The sequence below is a fragment of the Vidua macroura genome, chromosome 21 (genome assembly GCF_024509145.1).
Source record: "Vidua macroura isolate BioBank_ID:100142 chromosome 21, ASM2450914v1, whole genome shotgun sequence".
Lineage (NCBI taxonomy): Eukaryota > Metazoa > Chordata > Aves > Passeriformes > Viduidae > Vidua > Vidua macroura.
The window spans coordinates 1,660,522-1,680,138 of NC_071591.1; the positions used below are offsets into that span (position 1 = coordinate 1,660,522).

The 19,617-nt window shown below is 43.8% G+C and overlaps 1 protein-coding gene across 3 annotated transcripts in view; it reads right to left on the reverse strand.

Moving 5' to 3' along the window:
• Nucleotides 1-5,415: 5,415 nt before the first annotated feature.
• RABGAP1 (RAB GTPase activating protein 1) overlaps nt 5,416-19,617 on the reverse strand; it is a 62,115-nt gene continuing 47,913 nt past the window's right edge. For all 3 annotated transcript variants that reach the window (XM_053996076.1, XM_053996075.1, XM_053996074.1), the window contains exons 16-26: nt 19,352-19,477; nt 18,691-18,834; nt 17,093-17,134; nt 16,637-16,765; nt 13,913-14,005; nt 12,851-12,961; nt 10,044-10,148; nt 9,485-9,568; nt 8,605-8,676; nt 7,936-8,133; nt 5,416-7,126 (exon numbers count right to left, since the gene is read on the reverse strand). In XM_053996076.1, the coding sequence (XP_053852051.1) occupies nt 7,004-7,126; nt 7,936-8,133; nt 8,605-8,676; nt 9,485-9,568; nt 10,044-10,148; nt 12,851-12,961; nt 13,913-14,005; nt 16,637-16,765; nt 17,093-17,134; nt 18,691-18,834; nt 19,352-19,477 (1,227 nt within the window). In that variant the 3' untranslated portion in view covers nt 5,416-7,003. The remainder of the gene's footprint in view (nt 7,127-7,935; nt 8,134-8,604; nt 8,677-9,484; nt 9,569-10,043; nt 10,149-12,850; nt 12,962-13,912; nt 14,006-16,636; nt 16,766-17,092; nt 17,135-18,690; nt 18,835-19,351; nt 19,478-19,617) is intronic.

Consider the following 19,617-nt stretch of genomic DNA (forward strand, 5'->3'; position numbering starts at 1 on the left):
CCTGTATATACTCTTGTTAAAGTTACAACAAAAGGCTCACTCTTGCTCCAGGCATGAAATGAGGCAAAATCCTAAAAAGGCCTTTAGATCCCAAAAAAGGGTCACATACCCTGCACAAATAACACTTCCCTCTTCCCTTTGCTTAGGTGCTGGCACACACCAAAGGTGGGATTTCCTGCCTGCAACAAAGGCAGGCTCAGCGCTCTGCTGGTTCTGATTCATTCAAATGGACTTTTTGGTTGTTTTTTTTTTTTTTAATCTGGGTAACTTTGGATTACAGTAGAAGGGGGAAGGCTAAACCAGGGCAAGATGGCAAAATACAGCTTAGTAAATCCAATTATGTTGCCCTGCAAAGCGGTTCCACACAAACTCCTATACTTCCAATACTGCAAGTCTTGAGGTAGCCACAGGACTCCTGCATCCAGCACAAAGCAAGCATATGGCCAGGGGTTTGAGCTGCTCAGGCCAGTTTCCCTGGGTTTAAAGAACTATGCAGCTTTGAGAAAGATACGGTTACACATAGAAGACATGTAACTTCTGTCTGTACATTAAACTATTCTCTCTGAGATCAAATGAATAAAAAATTGAATGGAATTTAGAGCTTTCCGGTTACAGTAATTGCTCGTCTCCTCACTCTGTCCTAACCACGGGAGTGTGCAGCACCTGTAACTTCTAAAGATATTCAGAGTTTAGGCTACTCCTGTAGTGCTGAAGCCGGGGGCACCCGGGAGCTCTAGTCTGCTGTTCGTGTCTACAAGCAGCAGCCATGTCATCTACAATTCACAGCAGTGTGGCACAGGCTCCCACAGCCCCTCTGGCTGTGGGTTTGCCTCGTTCCACAGATAAACCACCTCAGGGAGACACATAAACCATCCTCGTGCAAAACACCCCTTCCCTTCCCAAGATCTTGTTCCTCAAGTGATTCCCTGTGGTATTATGCAGCAGTTCTGCCATGCCCTGAGTAGGTGGCAAGCTCAGATATACGTTGCTCTGCAAGCAGCCAGCCTTCATCCTCCTCCTCTTTCCCACCCATTCTCTCTGGTGCACCAGTATTAATTACCATCAAACCACTTCTCTAAGCTAGCCAAGCCTCCAGGACCCAGAAGGCATTAGATCACTCCCCTGTTTTCCAGGCAGCCAAGACTTGTGCCAAAGCCACAGTGGTTTGCTGTGGTGTTCTTAAAAGAACTGATAAACCCCTTTTGCTTACACCATGATAGCTGACAGTGACACAGCACTGCCATCTCAGCGAGTCCTTTACTAGCCTTTCTCAGGCACAGCAATCGAATAAAATCTGCACAGCAGTTTTCTTTTCCCTGTGTGGCATAAACTGACCAGCCACAACAGAAAACTGCCTCAGGAGTCATTCCAGTGTCCCCTCCTAAATGACATTTATGAATGTGGCTCCAAGGCCCCCTTTCCCCATCTCACTGCCAGCTCTGTGCGTGAACAGACGCTCACAGCAGGGAGTTTAAACACACAGCTTGGATGTTTTCATGGCACACGCTAACTGTGCTCAGCACGAGGAGGGCTTCTGCTCAGAGCTGGCAGCCTGCAAGTCTCATCTCTTCTGCACCTTCTGGAGCCTCAGAGCCCAGCGTGGCTGCGATTCCATCTTAAACACTGCAGCACTTTCCTAAAAATCATCACTTTTGCCACACAAGCTGTTGATTAAGATGGACCTCTGCAACTCCATAACTCCAACTCCAGAACCAGCCTGCTCACTGCACTTGGACTCCTGCTCCCCTCCATGTTAAGCCGCACATCAAGGGCCCATAAGGTGAGATCGTGAGAGACCAACTCACGTCACCTTCAGCTGTAACTCAAGCCACTAAAGCTGATTAAAAAATACTTTTGCCCTAACGTTTTAACCAACAAACATTTAATGTTTCTTGTATTCTGAAAAACTTCTGTGATAAACTTTTGCTATAAGGTTTGCTACATCTCCTATCTCAACAATTATTAATAAGCAGAGGATCAGTACGATTTACCCCTAAGTTCAAGGTGCATTAGAAACACATCCCATAGATTTACTTCCAAGACCCTTCAATTTTACTACATTTCCTCCCAGCAGATCATTTTAGTACAAGGACATAATACAACTTTCTGATCACATTTGTAGGAGGAACCCATGAATTACTTAACCAGCAGTCAGTGGTGTGACTGGCTTCTCTTGCAGATTTTCCACAGGGAGAACAGCCCACGGCAGCCACTCATCACATTAGAGATCAAACAGCTCCACTTTATTAGATCTCACAGCCTATTTCAAAGGTTTCCTCCTCAGGAGGCCTCAGCTCAGACCTGCCTGTGACAGGTTGCCATGAACAGCACCCACCTCCCGCTGAAAGGCTGCTGCTGCTACCTGGGAAGAGCTCACTGCCTGCCTCAGCCTGAGGGGCCTGGGGGGTGCTGCACGGGGAAAACAACATTTAAACCCCGTGCAAATTAAGGCAAAAATGTTACACCTTCTCCACAAGGGCCATTAATGCACTGCAAGTTCTGTACAGGTTTTCCCCAAAGTATCACTCATCTCCAGCGTTTATTGTTTGGATCTAATGATCTGCTGTCCTCCGCTGCCCTGGTGCTCTTCGAACACCCACAGACATTGGAAGAGCTCTGGGAGGATCTGCATGGTTCCCTCAGGAAGCACCGCCCCGCCCGAAGGCCGCTGCTCCCCTCCAGCCCAGCAGCTCAGCAGTGTGCCCGCACTCCGCACCTTCTTCCCGCCGGCCAGCCCCTGCCCGAGCCCCGCTCCAAGGCTCCTTCCCCCGGCACTGCGCCTCGGCTTCCCCGGCCCGCACAGCCAACAAAATGGCGCCGCTGCCTCCTCCACGCCCAATGGCTGCTCCCACTGCCAATCAAGCGCCAGCCTATCAGAGCTCCCCGCGGGCCCCGAGGGCCCTGCCCCCGCAAAAAGCGCGGGAAGCCATGAGGGCTCTGAGGAGGCGCCCGGCGGGGCTCGAGCGGCCGGAGGGTGTGGGGTGGTCTTCGAGCCCCTCCTCGGCTAAATCCACCTCAAACAGCCCGGCTCTACTTCAATTAGCTCGGTTCCACTCATCCCCCATTCAGCAGGAACTTACACCACCATGAGGAAACACTTGACTTCAATGTTAAACTCAACATGGCTCCTGAGCAGAGCCCTCCTTCTCACTTCACAGCCCGAGTTTCCTACTGTGCCTGTGGCCAGATTATCCTGAGGAAAAGCCCTCAGTCCCAGATTACACTGTCGCGCTTGTTAGTATGCAGATAATGCAGCAAAACCAAGCCTTTGTTGCTCAAACACATTAGGATGTGCAGTGGTAAATTCTAGCAAAATCTCTGTGTGAAGAGGTCTTTGGCAATACAGTAGGAAAATTACTGCACAATAAAGTGATGGGAAAAGGAGGAAAAATTAAAACAGAAAGCAACCCCCTGAGTGTCCACTGATGGCTCATTTCCAGTATTTTTTTTTTTTTTAAATTTAGGAAGGACTTTCCGTTCGGTTTGTGGGCTCACAGGAGCTCCCCTGATCCATCAGGGCTCTGGGCACGAGGCTGGGTACAGAGCTGCCCCCGCACCCGCCGAGGGCTGGAAAACCTCCCTGGATTAAACTCTTATGTTAGGCACCTCCAAAGTGTCTAAAGTTAGGCTGGATGAATGTGAGCCAAGCTGTTGAACAGATGGAGTGAAATCCTCCTCTAGATAACAGGAACTTTATATCACTGCCACAGATAAGAAGGGCAGCTAAAAAAAGTCACGGAGGTAGTTATATAAATTTCAAGACGGCTTACCAGCAATGCTTAAAGGTAAAACTTTCTGATAGCTCCTGAATATCCACTTCCAGACGCGGACCCTGAGCTGCCAAGAAGTTCTGCAACACAAATGAGATTGTGACACTCGAGCCCCCACACTGAGACCATCGGAACGCAGTGATACAGCACAAACACGCAAAGCATTTGGAAGCTGGAGCCTGGGGCACAGGAGATTAATCCCAGCATCAGCAGACTGGCACTGAACTGGAGTTCAGTACTCAAACCCAGCTGAGGCACATGTGAACAGAAAAGTTATTCACTACCAGAGAATAACCATCTCATTAATGCCCCAAATGCTACCAAACACACTCATTCTTTTTCTTTCACAGGGCTGTAAAATACTCGTGCTTACAGCAGCTTTGACTCTATGTAGTTTTCTACCTTCCTTATTCATAGTTTTAAACATCTGCAAATTCAATTTCCTCATCTTAAAACTGACCTGCTTCCTTGTTTTTCACATGTAATTATGCTTCCAAAGATGCACACCTCAGCACTGGATCCATTTTTCCTAGTTAGCTGTGGATATTTTAGATGGAATTGGATGTGAAATACATTGGTAATATTTATTTCCAAGCACCAAAAACCTTCAGGTCGGCATCTAAAGTAATCCATGACTGGAAACTGACTATGAAGTGTTTTGGATTAAATGCTGTGAACAATTATGTATGTTCTGCATCCATACTAAAAGAGGAGTATATGCTGCATGCAATTTGAAGGTAATGTTTATTTAGAGAGTGGAAGACATCTGAACAATAAAGCAGCTTTTTCTCTTCCTTTAAGTACCTCATCTTTGGAGGAAAATTACACAATTTCCCAGTCCCTTTGAGGAAGACAAGTGGATGAAGGGTTCTTGGGTTGCTTCCTCCTGTCTCCTGCTTACCTTTAAACTTTCTCTAAAGGTTGCAATTATCGAGAAACTGCAGAGCTGACCTTGCCAAGGGATGCACCTCTGGGAAGACAAAGCAGCAGAGACCACACACAACCACATGATGCCATTCTCTTAAAGCAAAATATGGCTGGGAAAGTGACATCACAGCAGCCTCCTAGAGCAGGGCTGCTTTCCATCCACCTCTGGTGGTTTTGGTGACAAGAATCCATTTGTTGTCCTGGTTATCTCTGCAGAACACAGGGCTGGGGAGCGGAGCTGCCCCGTGACCCAATTAGTGCAGCCCTGAAGTCGTGCAGGCTCAGCCACAGCTACAAAACCCTGCTGAAGATGACATGAACCACACTTGACCCCACAGAATTTGTTACTGATGGTGATAAGCAGAGATAGCCTACATTTATTTTGCAGATTCAAGCAGAATTTGGAGGGCCATGGGAAAAAAAAAATGTTCTAAATTGGACATGTTTGAGAAATACTGAGTCACAAGTTTCAAGCTGCACAAGGTCACTTTTGCAGTTTCTTTTTTCAAAGCAAACCCTAGATTTTATTATATAAAACCAGTGTTGGCAGCACTCAGAACATGCAGTCTTTTTTAGCAAAGCCCTTTGCAGCATGACTGTGGTTTCAGTCTTGGAGAAGCCTGCAGATGCTACTGCTTCTACTTTAAGAAGAGAATTAGCTTTATATTGCAAAATATTTAATAATTTCATGTTCAAATGAAATGAAACAACAAAATAGTTATACAATTTTACTAGTTTATATTTCAATTCATAAAGTATACACACTGCAACTATGCTACCACAATGTCCACGCATCTAATATTGATGGAGTTACAGGTTTTTTTTTTTTTGGTATTAAACAATAGAGATAATGTATGCAGTTAAGGAAAAAAGCTTGGACATAGCATGTTCTATCCTGTAGTTACAGAGTACATTAGCTAGCATTAGTACAGTAAACAAGAAAAAGTTAGAAATACAAAATAAACCAAATATCTTTATATACAAACCAGTGCCTCATATTGTTACCAGCTTATACTCACACTGCACACAAAATTTATCCACTGATGCAATAGATACTTCAGCATAACACAAACCATTATAAATTAAAAAAATTACAAGGTGCAAAACTCCATTCTACAGCTTTCTGGTGAGAACTCAATACAATCCAAGGAATGAGAACTCCAAGCACGTTTAGCACCTACCAGTGCAACTGCATCGAGTGTGAAAAATGACCTACACCACCTCAGAACGCTACCAGGGAAGCGAGTTGGACAGCTAGAGATGCTCGCAGCTACACTCACGCTGTGATTTTTGCCTCATATATAGCTCAGTTTATTGTTTCTTTGTCCCATTCATACCTATGTGCAAAACTAAAACCTGCGAGCTCTGTCGGAGCTCCGCAGAAGGCCTGCTACAGCCGGGTAAGAACAAACAAACAAAAACAAAACAGAAACCTGACAAAACCCAGACAGACTCCATTGAATGTCAGACCATCCACATAATTCATATTATCAGCACTCCTGGTGCTGGGGGTTTGAACGCTGTTGATATGTGGATCAAACAATATGACACAAGTGAAACGGAAATTCGCCCACAATTCCGATTATTCTTGTCTAGCACTTCGACAAGTCTCCCAGCCTCCGGTGGCAAATTGGTTTGGCAGCCCATGCCAAAAAAGCCCAGAGTTGCATAGAATTGATTAGTAACAGAAAGAAATGCCAAACACAGAGAGATGGATGCTGCATCTACTAAAACAAAGTGGGGTTGCTCGACAGGAATGCTGAAATCATCCCCATTCATAAAGCAAAACATGTCACCTCCTACTCTCCATTTCCTACCTCTGGGGACTGCTTTCTGGCACTGATGAAGTTCTTGATAAACTTGTATTTTTTTGTTGCATTTTTTCCTTTTTTTCTTTTTTTCTTTTTTAACTTTGTTAGTGACACTTTTCCTTTCAAATAAAATATTAAAAAAGGTTATAACTGTAAAAAAACCTATCATATGTAAACTTAACAATTAGGGTTTGGTAAGTTCTCGTACCTAGTCTGTGAAAAGCCTCCAGCCAGACGCAGAATGGAGTGTTTCTCGGAAGAGCTTCAATCTAGCTACATCACCTGTTAAATATCAGTAGTATGAACATCCCATGTCTAGCAATAAAACCTCTCTTGTGTTTCCATCCTCTTTATCACTGACCTATTGAAATCCTGACATGCTGTGTTTCTATTATATTTACATTCTGGTCCTCTCATGTCACAGAATTAAACATCTGGCCAAGGAAGGCAACAAAAGGTGTTGTGTTAAGAAGGTGTGTTTGACAGAACTGCTTTTCAACAAGTCTCTTTTCCTTGGACTCCAGTCACTGTTTTTATAGAGCTTATTGTTCTGTTGAACCACGTTTTCTTTGCAGCTTGTACTTCATTCAGGGCCAGACCCAAATGGTGCTCCAAATCCTGCAAACAGAAGAGTAATTTCCTTAATTTGTTATGTATTCACAGCACAGGGTTATAGGAGTTAAACACAGAAGGCTCTAGAACATCTACAAACTCTTGACCACTTCAGAAGTTAAACAAGTCTTACATAAATTAAAAGCAGCACAATAAGCTGACAAAGAGAAAAAAAAAAAAGCTTTGAAAAGCAAAACAAGGCTTGTGTCATTGCCCTTATGAAACATTCTGCTTTCTTTAGTACATCCAAATTCTTTAATTGTCTTCCATCTGAGGAGGAGCTATTCCCAGAGGAAGTGGACTTTCTACAAACTAATTTTTACCTTTCTGTGAACAAGCTGCACTGACATATCAGTTTTAGGCTAAAAGTACAATGTTGTCATATTTTACAGAAATACTTCAGGTACCTGGAGCGCTTTGCAATCGTGTTTTAAGAAACATGTCTAACATTTGTCAATGTTACTTCTTCATTTAGCACTGATTGTGAGATAAAGACATGCATGATTCAGTACTCTGTCAGAGCTTGGGCTCCTTCCAAGCAGTTGCAGGAGATCAGGCAGCCAGCACTGCACTGCAGACAGGCAGATGTCTGGAAGCTGTAGTGGCTGCTAAATACAGTTCATGCAATTTCAATTATATCGTCTGCACACAGCAAGTTTCAGACGCAGTGTTTGGTTAAATAACCCGTGCAGGAAATAGCAGGTTATGGTTTCAACCAACAGGATCTGTTCCAATCCCTCTGCAACTCACACGCACATTTTTCTAGGAACGCAGACACGCCGTACAGACTACAAAACAAACTTCCAGAGCATTACCTGTATTTTACATTCCGCCTCCACAAGCTGCAGCTTGGTCTGGGCCAGCTCAAGCTCCATTTCCCTCAGCTGGTTCTTCAGTGTTTCCTTCTCCTCATCCGTGTCCTCGTCTGAACCATCCTTGGCAGTGCTGGCAACCTTCACACGGCCTTCCTTATTGAAGAACTCACGGCAGTGCTCGCAGTCATCCACCTTTTGCTGAAGTAAACACCTGGCTGTGAGTGACATGCTGGGATGTGATCAAAGCCTGTTCCTGCCTCTGCTCTGGGAGAGCGACTCAACACCAGAGGAACCACTAATGGGAACTTTTGGGGAGGCACAGCCGAGCGGGAGCTCCTGCCAGCCCCAGACTCATGGCTTTGGAAACACTGCTGTGTTGTTTTGCTACAATAATGGGCTCTGTCCCTCCCATGGTTACTTTAAGGTAAAAGCCAGTCAGAGAATCCCTTCCAGAAAAAAAGACCCCTCAAAAAACACCCCAGCATCAACATTAGCATGTAACCACTATGGCATGAGAGGGCTCATCTTTTCTCCCAGCTCTCCTCCTTATATTTCATCTATGGGGACTCTCAGCCCCCATTTTAGTAATGAAATAAATTGTGTGTTTGCTGCTGTGATTTTGCTAAGAGATTGAAACATTGTAGACTGTAGATCTATCTGGTCTCTTACCCGTATTTTCTCAATTTCAGCTTTATTTGCTGTTTGTTGTTTTTCCAGTCGCTCACTCAGCTGGGAACAAATCTGACAAGCAAAATTATGTTACCAGACCATTTATAAATGTAAATTCCCTCCCAAATGAATGCTAAAGCACAAATAAATGCTGCTGCAATATTAACATGGATAGTCTAAGGACCCTTAGAAAGCTAGAAAAATTGGGATGCTGCATTAAGCTATCTCATTGTACATTTTCCCATTCTCTACATATTCTTCTACCCCCACAGGAAAAGGTGTAGTTCCAACATAAGTTATTAACAGTTTGGCCTTGCTAAAGGAGCCAGAAAAGGTTAGGAATAGCATGGCCCTTTTGTTGCCTTTGGGAGAAAAGAACAGGCAAGACAGAGTAGTAAAAAAACCCCTAATTCATTTCCTGAGACCTGATATGGGCCTACTAAAGAGACACATGAATCTGCTCCCTTGATACCTTGTGATCAGGAGCTTGAATGCCAAAGCAAAGCTTTGAAAGGAAAAAGGCATCTCTTTTTTTTATTTCTGAGGTGCATTTGATTGACAAAGCAAAGATGAAAGAGAAGCTTTTTATGGCACAAAGTGAACCTTTGATATCCAAAGTCCATTTGAACAAGGTTTGTCTGTAACTGAAGCTGTGGTGACTGCTGATCTACAAATCCCCACATCAGGGGCAAACAGGACTGACCACTTCAGGATCTCGGCCAAAGAAAATGCAAAACCAGCCAGAGGCTTCCCATTTAGAACAGCTGAATTGTGTCCTCAAATGCATGGCACAGATGACATTGGTTTCCAGAAATCTCCTAAGATACCCTAAAGTCTTGTACTTTGATAGCAAACCACATCATCATGAAGTTGTACTTACCTGTTTGTAGTCACCAATAATAGAGCTGTTCTTTTTGATCTCTGACTCTGCCTTATCTAGTTCCCTACGACACATTTCCTTCAGCTGTTGGGGGGAAAAAAAAAAGAAAAAAAAAGGGTTTATATAGGTGTAGTCTGAAAAGTACCCAGGTGGTATTTCTTCCTTCTCCTTAACCTCACTGCTCTGCTCTACCCAGGGACCCAGAGTCCAGCTCAGCTCCGTGCAGGCAGGGTAAAGCCAGGCTTTGGTGGCCATCACTGACACAACAGTGGGCTAGCCAAGGAAAGGAAGGATTCAAAAAGTGCTGACAGCTGAAGTCCTGCACTGCCTCTCTGTGCAGCATCTGGCACAGGCTGTGACACTGTGATTTCAAGTTAAAAATTCCCCACCCTATGAAGCACCTGGCAGGAAAATGCCAAATTCTGCTTTGCTGACGTCCTTTACACCACAGAAGAGGGACAAACATGACTTAGAACATTAAGCCCTTCCCACACGTCACTTTTTATTTTTATCATTTCTGTACTGTACAGAACAGTGAGAATGCCAGAAATGCCCCAACCTGAGCAGATTCTTCCTCCAGGCGCCTCTTTTCTTCTTCTGCATCAATCAGCTTCTGTTTGGTCATTAGCAGCTCCTTATTGAGGGCATCTGCCTTCTCCTCTGCCTGAAACACAGAGTGGAGGCTGAGCAGAGGCTTCCCTGCTGTGCCTCCACCAGGACAGAGCTAAGAGTGCCCCCATTCCAGTCTTATTAAGGTTTGGTTCATTGCTATTAAAAACAATAAAGCTTTATTCTGAACATTATTTTTCTAGAACTTCCTATCTGCAATAGCAAAGCAGCAACACATCAAAATTAATGGCATGTACCACTATACTCCAGCCCTCCAAAATGCCTCTTGAATTCAGTGATTAATTTTAGTAAAACTGGAGTAGGGATTGCTCCAAAGAAATCCAATACCAGAAATAAGTTTCATTTTCTTGTCCACTCTGGAAGTTGACCAATACATTCTGAAGACAACCAAAGGCACAGAACAGCTCACAACGTGCAAGATCAATAAAAGACTATAACGAGCTCAGACCTAAGTATAATTTGCAAACATTCAACCTTGCAATGAAAACAGAATTAATGAAAAATGCCTCTAGAACATTTAAAAAGCCCCCAGAACTCTATGACACCTCCCAATGGATGTAATATCATCCCAGAAAATACTGCATGAAAAAACTGAGCTACCAAAGCAAACATAAGTCAGGCCCCTCTCTCCTTCCTCCTTAAGGGAAAGAAATGTCCCACCAGAAACCAACAACCCTTTTTTACTGCAGTTTTTAAAGTATAAAAATATATTGTTGAAAAATTTCAAGCTCTTTATAAACCACTAAAACTCTGCAAAGTTAAGACATCTTTTCCTGTCTCATACACACAACACAGCACTTCCCAATGGGTGTATGGATTCTACATAAAAATAGATCAATAACTCAACTGATATATAAAATCTTCAGAAAGTAGCTGTACCAATTCCCTTCAAAGGAAGAAAATCAAAAAGTGAATTTTAGTCCCTTAAAGTCCTGCTGATCCTTTAAAACAGACGGCAAAGGCAAAGAGAACATCTTTTCATTACAGATGGGGTTTAAGCTGTTTTAAAGTTAAAGAACACTGGGATGTAGGAGCCCAACAACAGGAGAAAAACGAAGCCTATTTTCTGGTCTAGTGAAAGGATATTAAGGAAATTCTTGTATTTCCAAATGCTCTGTTTTGATCTTTTAGGTTGCAGATTTCAGACATGCCATGTAGGTATCAGAAAAGGTGTGTTAAACAATGTCCTTTGGTACTTTCCTTTCAGGACCTCAGGCTGGCAGAATGAAACTTATCACTTCAGGATCCAATTAGAAGAATTAATCACGTCCTGAAGTAGGATCAAACCTACCTATCTCCTCCCAGGGGATAACCCAAATACTGCCAACATCATTTGCCATCTTTGAATACAAGACTATTATATATCAAATTAAGCATATCAATTTTGCCTAATTTTGTTCCTCTCCCAGCTCTCCGTTTAAAAAAAAACAATGTAAAAATATAACCATGTCTCATAGAGGCTCAAGCAGCCACAAACAACAGTTAAAATTGATAGAAAAAGCTTCTTCAGGACAATTTTTGCTGGAGTCCACCTCCTGTGTACCACTGCTGGGCTATCACCAGTATGAAGCTTCTGGAAGCTTCACTAATGAAGGGAAAAAGCCCAGGTAAGAGGAAGTGAACATAGCAATGTGTGGGGAAAACCTGCTTCTAGAACATTCTTCTATGATCCCCATTTTAACACCTAAGAACAGAAGATGTAATAAACCCAAAAGTCCTGAACCAAACCTCATTAAAGCAACATTCACCCAGTAGCATCAACGTTTACTATGAATAGTTTTCCAACAGCAAGTTTCCAGGAGACCGTGGGAAACCTTAAATTGTCAGAGGCAGATCCAATGAAACATTTGAAAGCCTGTCAGCTCCTGCACTGTGCAACTTTCAGAAGTCATTTTCCTTTGAGATTTCAGAAATGCACTTATCTTGGTACAGAACAAGAATGGCAAAACATGAGCACTTGAACTCTTCCCCTCACCTCCCCAAGCAGACAGACTAAATGTGGTGTAGCCTCCCCTGTGCTAGAAATGCCAGTACCTTTCTGTCTCTGCATGTCCTGGAAAAAAAGAAAAAGCATATCCTGATAAAATCTCCCACAACTGAATATGTAAAGAAGGGAGTGGGACAAGGTGAAAAAAGGTGAAAAAAACTTCTGTAACACAAAGCAAACCTGAAGCTTCCTCCTGAGAGCTCCACTGATCTGGAAACAGCCCAGGATGAGGAGCTCACACAGGCAGATTCCAACAAGCCAAATGGAAACCACAACAACACTTTCAGAGTTGCTTGAAGTACCTGAGAACCTGATCCATGCAGAGCCAGACAGACTCAGACTTTCAAGTTTATCAGGCATTTGCAAAGCCTGTCTGCTGTGAAATTGTATTCATAAAAATCCCAGGAAAACACAAGCTAGCATCCATGTTATGATCTCTGTGATGGTTCAAAGACTTGACGCAGCTCCTGCTAGACTTCCTTAGAGAAAAGAAAGCAACTACTCAAGTACAGGCTCTGCTTTCCCTCCAGTCACTCTGAATGCTTTTCAGAGTAATGAGTATTTCAGCCAGCACTCCTGTTTCCCATGGACCTCCATCACAGGCCTATACATTGTCAGGGTGCAATAGGATGTGGAGGAAGGAATCCCGTCCCACACAAAAAAAGTACTCCATGTCTCTCCTCTGCAGTGAGAGAAGGAACAAGGAGTTAGCCCTTGTCTGCCCTAGACAGCCTGAGGACATGACTTACATTGTCCAAGTCCTTCCTCAGTGCAATCTTGCTGGTGACCAGCTCGTGGGCGAGGTCGTCGTTCTCCTGCTCCAGCCTCATGTTGGCCTCCTGCAGGCGCCGGTTCTCGCGCTGCGGGGACACGAAGGGGCTGTCAGGGAGTGTCTGACACACACAGCTCCCTGTGCCTACACACAAATGCCCACCTTGCACCTCCAGCTGCAAAGACAGCTCTACCTGCATGAAATTCCCCGGGACAAAACTACAGCCATCGTGCAAATGTAAAATAAATACAGGATTAGCCTAGAGAAGACAGGAGGTATAAATAATTTTGCTCAGCCATTACTTGTTGAGCTACAGAAATGTTTTTGAAGCCTGCAATAGTAGGGGTATCATTGTGCCATTGATACCTTGCCAAGAGTTTCCTACAAGTACTGCTTTTCTTGGTTCAAAATTGAATTTGCATGCTAGGAACAGGTAAGAGAGGAGAATACTGGAAAAAATACTCAATTTTCTCTTTCCTGTTACAACTCCCAGCACACAGATGGATACTAAAGGAAGTTTACTTCTCTGTTTAAAAGACATGAATTTATTGTATCTATGTCTCTGTGTGTATATGGTGGTATGTGCATGCATACATAACTTGACATGTGTAATTTATCCCTGTATTATGTTTATTTGATAAATAAACTATTTATAAAATTATATGCTTACTGCAGTATACATAATTTGAAATTAGGAAGAGGAGTAAAAGGGGGAGTACACCCATTGAAGGCAGAGTTAGAATCAGTCAGGCATTTCCTTTTTGTTCATGGCTTGTGGTGCAATCAGCACGTTGAACAGGCTCTACTGAACCAGTTCTATAAGCCCAAATAAAAATTCATACTTTTCCTTTTCTTGCACAGCTGGGCTCACAACAACCCCATCCTGATCAGCGTTGCCAATAGAGAGACATTCCCTTCACGTTCATAGAGCTGATTCCCCTGCTGCATCCAAATTGGTCAGAAAACAAAACCAGCTCAAAAAAGTCAAAAGTAGCAACTTCCTGTTTGCTAAACCAGACTGGAGAAAGTAAAGTATTACCTCAAATCTTTCTATAGGATCCTCCTGTTGGGCCTGCTGCTCTCTCATGGTATGATATTCCTTTTCATATTTCTTCAGCTTCTTCTGGCTAATCTAAATTAAAGCAGCCCATTAGTTCCTGCCCAGAACATCAATAAAAGAACACAACACACACAGAGTTATGGAACAAGCTTCAGGCAACTCCTGCCTTCTACAAAGCACAGCTCATGGCTTCACCCAGTTCTGAGTGTCAAACCCTCAGGTGTGGTCAAAACCAGTTCCACTCAATACAATGACAGCAGCCTCTTCCTGTGCAATGCAGGGAAAGTTTCACAAGGCACTCAGAGCATCCTGCCCGAGCTCCCCCTTGGTGCTGCACAGCTCCCTGGTGCTCCACACCCTGCAGAGCTTCAGCAGAACAGAACCCCACGAGACGTGGTTCATTTTAGGACTGGCCTGATGCTGAGCCTTCTTCAGCTGCTTTCTCAGCTGTAACATTTATCATCACACAGAAGCATTTGGTTTACTTTACATGAGACTGTAAATGCTGAAAGGGCAAGTGCAGGCTCAGCTGACATTTCTGCCAGTGTCACTCAAGCCCAGCAGAAAACAGCCCCGTGCCCGAGCTGCCGCGCTGTCTGGGCAAGCAGCACCTCAGAGCACGAGTGCTCTGTCCCTGCTCTGACACACACAGCCCCAGCAAAGCCACTCTCCCAGGGCCCCAGATTCCCCTTCTGTGAGAAGGGACAGAAAGGTGATGCTGAATTCAGTATTTTGTGCCCAGAGTTCAAGTCCTGCAGGGACATGGAACACAAGGGAAGCTGTAACAGATCCTGACCAGCATTTTCCTGGTGTCACCTGTGCCAGAATGGTTTAGCGACACAGACCACACCAAGATCATTGTGAGCATTTCACATGCAAGACATTATGCAGCAAAATGAAATCTCTAGCATTAAAAGTTGCACCTAAACATTTATTTTTATCTCAGTAAACCAAATAAATTTAAAAGCTATAGCTAAGATTTCCTCTTTAAAAAACCCATCTGAGAAACAGGTTGAATTTTACACGCATAAATGACAGGCAGAATGGAAAACGTGTTTGGTTTCCCTGAAGTCTGCTTTTCTCACTAACAACCTTCCTCGGAAGGAGCTGCAGAAAGCAGTGGCCAAGCTCCCTCTAGTGAGAGCTGACCAGAAACGCCTCCCCGCACTCGGGGGAACATTTCTCCGGAGATGCCACCATCACCTGGAGTCGTCCAACCACACCACAGCTGCAGGAGTTTTCCCTGCACCCCAGACACCCACCTAGAGAATTAACCCTTCATGGACAATGGAGCCAGCAACTTGAGGAGATTATTTCACTGCTCTGCCCCTGTTCAAACACTGCCCAAATTTTGGGGTTTCACACCCCAAACCTCCCGCAATGTAAAGTCAGATCCTGACAAGTGAGGCATCCACCATGCCAGAGGAAAGGAAGGCAGGCACACCATTACCACTGCATTTTCATCTTCTACTTTTCAAGTGCATTGAGCCAGTTTTGCCTTTTTTAGGTGATCTTGAGCAGATTTGTCATTGTCATAAATTCTGGGCATGGGAGGCCTGGGGAAGTCAGCAAGGATTCTGGGTTTGCAGAAATGAACACTCATGTCCCACCACATTTTTTCAGGAGGCAGCAGCAGCTCTGCTAACATCTGTTGCCCAGAGAGGTGAACTCCCCATCCCTGGACGTGCCCAAGGCCAGGCTGGATGTGGCTTGGAGCAATCTGGGAGAGTGGAAGGTGCTCCTGCCCATGGCAGGGGTGGAATGAGATGGGCTTTAAGGTCCTTCCAACCCAAACCATTCTGTGATTCTATGACTTGATGGCAACACTGAGGAGTGACTTTAAGAATCTGGTGCTGTCTCCAGCTGATGAGTTCCTGACCTCCTTTCCAGCAGAATGCTGTTCTAATCACAATGCCTTAGCCAGGCTACTTCTCCCTTCCTATACATTATTTATTTTGATATCAGGCCCTTTTCTGCTCAAAGAAACACTTCCAAATACAGAGCTGGAGATTTCTACTGACAGCAAAGGACTTCTATTTTAGGTCAAGGAAAGCAATTACGTGCAGCACTCCCATCAAGGAGGTGATACAGAAGTGTTCTGTGCCAAGCCCAGCAGTGCTTCCTCCACAACCTCCCCTTTAATGCCCCCAAAGCACCCCAGGACACCAAGGACAGCCTTGCCATGTCCACTCAGAGTCTCCTTGTGCCACTCCACACAGCACTGGGAACACAGGGGATTTTGGCAGAGTGGGAAGAGGAACAAGTTGTTATTTGACAACACAAAAGGCAAATGCACTCATTAGGATGATGTGAACCAGATGCATGTGGAACATTTAATCTGTGGCTAATGCTAAATTATTAGAGAGATAAAATAGCTTTATTCTTGATTATTCTGTAATTTCTACATTAGTTTCACACAAGATATGCTTGAACTCTGTGTAGAATACTGGTATCAACACTGCTACTACACCTGGATCACAAAATGCCTGGAATGTTAACACACCAGGGAAGTTGTGCACTTCCACACTGACACTACAAAGAATTCCTCTAGGGAATTTAAGGAAAAAGGACACTTTGAACCACATCAGTGTATTTGACTCAAAATGAATCTCCATGATCATAGCCAGTTAAGCTGCATTTGCCCTTGGAGCTGGAGCCAGGAGCTGCTCCCAGGCTGAGGCTGCAGCAGTCCCTCCTGCTCACCTTCATGTTGCAGGCCAGCTCCATCAGCTTCTTGGCGTTCTCCTCGGAGCGGTACCGCTTGGGCAGCTGCACTCGGAAGAACTTTAAAGCCCCTTCAAAGTCAGTCAGCAACAAATCATCCTTGGTAGTCTGGAGACAAGGGAAGAAACACCAGGAAAAGCCAGGTTTTTTTAGTTATTGAATCCCAGAAACAACAAAGCCACAACAGCTTTGGAAAGCTGCAGTAACATTGCTGCTTCTTAACCTTCAGCAAAGAGTGTTTGTTTCTATTCCTGCAACCTTCTATTCCAGCCCCCCAAAAAAGCACTGTGCTGCACAGGACATGCCAGATTACAGCACGTGTGCCACAGGCAGTTGTTAGCTTCTCAAAAAAATGACATATTTTTGTAACAGGCATCTTCATTTTTATACGGTGCATGAAGATGCATAAACCACAGTGTAACATTGTATACTCACTTTTAACAATCCCAGTGCAACATTGAAGATAACACTTATTCCCTGGAAAGAAAAAAATAATGACAAAATAATTTAATTTCTCAGTATTTACAAGCTTGGATAGGAATTTATTTGCTGGGTTCTGTTGTTTGTCTAGTTTCTGTGAAAAGGAAAACCAGGATACATGTGTAACCAGGTGTTATATAAATCAAAGGCACAAAGAACAACTTTGCAAACAAGTGGCAAAATATCTTTACTGGAGAGTCATTATAGAGAGCAAAACAATCAACACTGGTTTTACTGCCTCCTTAGCAGTCTGAAACTCCAAAATTATGTTGTGCATTTTATTTTTTAATGAGTAGTTTGGTCAGCTCAAGATAATTTAACTTTCATACAGCAACTTCTAAAAACACTGATTCAAATGCAGTAATGTATACACAAATATATTAAGTTCTGGTCTTCACAAATTCATGGGATAATTCATGCAATGAAAAAGAAAGTGACTCACTCCAGGACAGAGTCCCACAGCATCTATTCTGCCTCTATTCCTTAGAAGAGTTCTATTCATATTGTCCAATTAAATTAAATACAAACAGTTCTGTAGTCAGGAGTAGCTCACACCTTCTTCAGGGGTCCCACTCATAATCATGACACATTGCTCATCTTATTTCAAGATCCTGCCTTTCTTCTTCCCACCAAGTTATTCTTTCACCATTACTTTAAAATGATGAAAAACCCCTTAAAACTTCTCTGTGATCACATTTACTGTTTATGAAATTAAAATGTGTTTCTAAACAAACAGAAGTGATTTTCTCCATACCATCTGCTGCTTTCTATTCCACTGGCACATGGACAAAGCAAGCAGCAAACATGGAAAGGGCAAAAACATTGACCAGGTTTGTGAATGCTGAAAGCCTTCAGTAAAGGAAAGGCAGGAAATCAGCCACTTCACAGGAACAAGAGCAGATCCAAGAAGAATGGATGCATAAAGTTACCCAGCAAATCATTAAATAACTCAAGAATGTCCAGTACAAAATGGGATTTGTTCACTGATGGTAATAAGTGCTGACTGTAATTACACTGCTTACCCACACACTTACACTCTTCCATACATGATTACAGACAATGCCTCAATATAAAGAATTTTGTTCTCTAAATAGAAGTTGTGAAATACAGAAAGACTTCAAGTTTTCCAGGAGAAAGAGCTTCAACCTTGTCAGATTACCAGCATGAGAGTTAGCTGGGCCATTTTATACACAACAGCCTCCATGCAATAATATGATAGGGGAAAAACAGTCATCATTGTGTACAACCTGACTGCAGGAGAGAGGAACCCACATATTTGTAAATTAGCTCTCACCATGCTGTACAGAGTCTTCTCACATAGATTCACCAGTGCCATAGGGAATAGGAGATTATAACCTTTTAGATAGCTATTGATTCCTAATTTGTTTCTTTAAAATGCTGAGAATTTTTGTCATTGCAGAAATGTAACACTTCTACATAAAAATATCACATGCCTTGCTCTGAGAGAACAGATAGTAACAAGGACATGAACCAAGATAGTGACAAACTGTCAGAAGCTGGGAGCTGTGCAAGTCTCCAGTTATAACACATACCTCACACAGGAGTAAATCAATAATATGGAAGACCATGTAGAGAGGGAATTTTGCAGTGAACAGGGTCAGGAACCACTGGGAAGCATACATGTGTGCTTCAAGGCTGATGTCCAGAAAGTGGTTATACAGATCAGGAATGTATTCCTAAAAGTAAAACACACAGAAGCACTGAAAGTTAATTTAGGCTACTTTGGAACTGAACCCTCAAGCTACAGAAGGAAGCTGGGTAGTGACCATCAGTGCAGGGTCCTGCATCCAGCAGGTGTGACAGGAACGGGCCTGGGGGCCCCTAAGGATGCCAAAGGCTTGTCCTGGGCTGGATGCCCAGCAGGACCCTGGGATTTGCCTCAGCAGGGCTCAGCAGTGGCTGTGCTGACACCAGAGCCACTCCAGCTGTCAGGCACATCTGCCTTCAGCAGCACCACACTGCTCCCAAGACCTCTGCTAGAACACCTGAGATAGTCCTTGCTCTCCACCCTTCCTCACAGCTTACAAACACCATTCACCCTTCCTCACAACTTACAAACACCATTCACCCTTCCTCACAGCTTACAAACACCATTCACCCTTCCTCACAGCTTACAAACACCATTCATGCCACGGGAAACAGCCAGGGCTGAACTGCAGGCTCGGCCTGTTCACCCCCCATGTCAGCCCCCACCTGCATGAGGCGCTCCAGCTGATAGAACTTGCAGTGCAAATCTTCAAAGTTCTGTTTGAAAAGTTCCCTGAGTCCATAATCAAACATGATTTTGACCAGAACACTGAAAGCTTGCTCCTCAGGCATCTGTGAGACAGGAAAGTGGATTTATCACTGAGCATTAAAACCTTTCACATCAGGTCAATCTGCCTGAACCTCCCTTCTCCCTCTGACTGAAAGGCTGAATTGCCACTAATTTTATCCAGTATAAATGCAAAGAATATTAT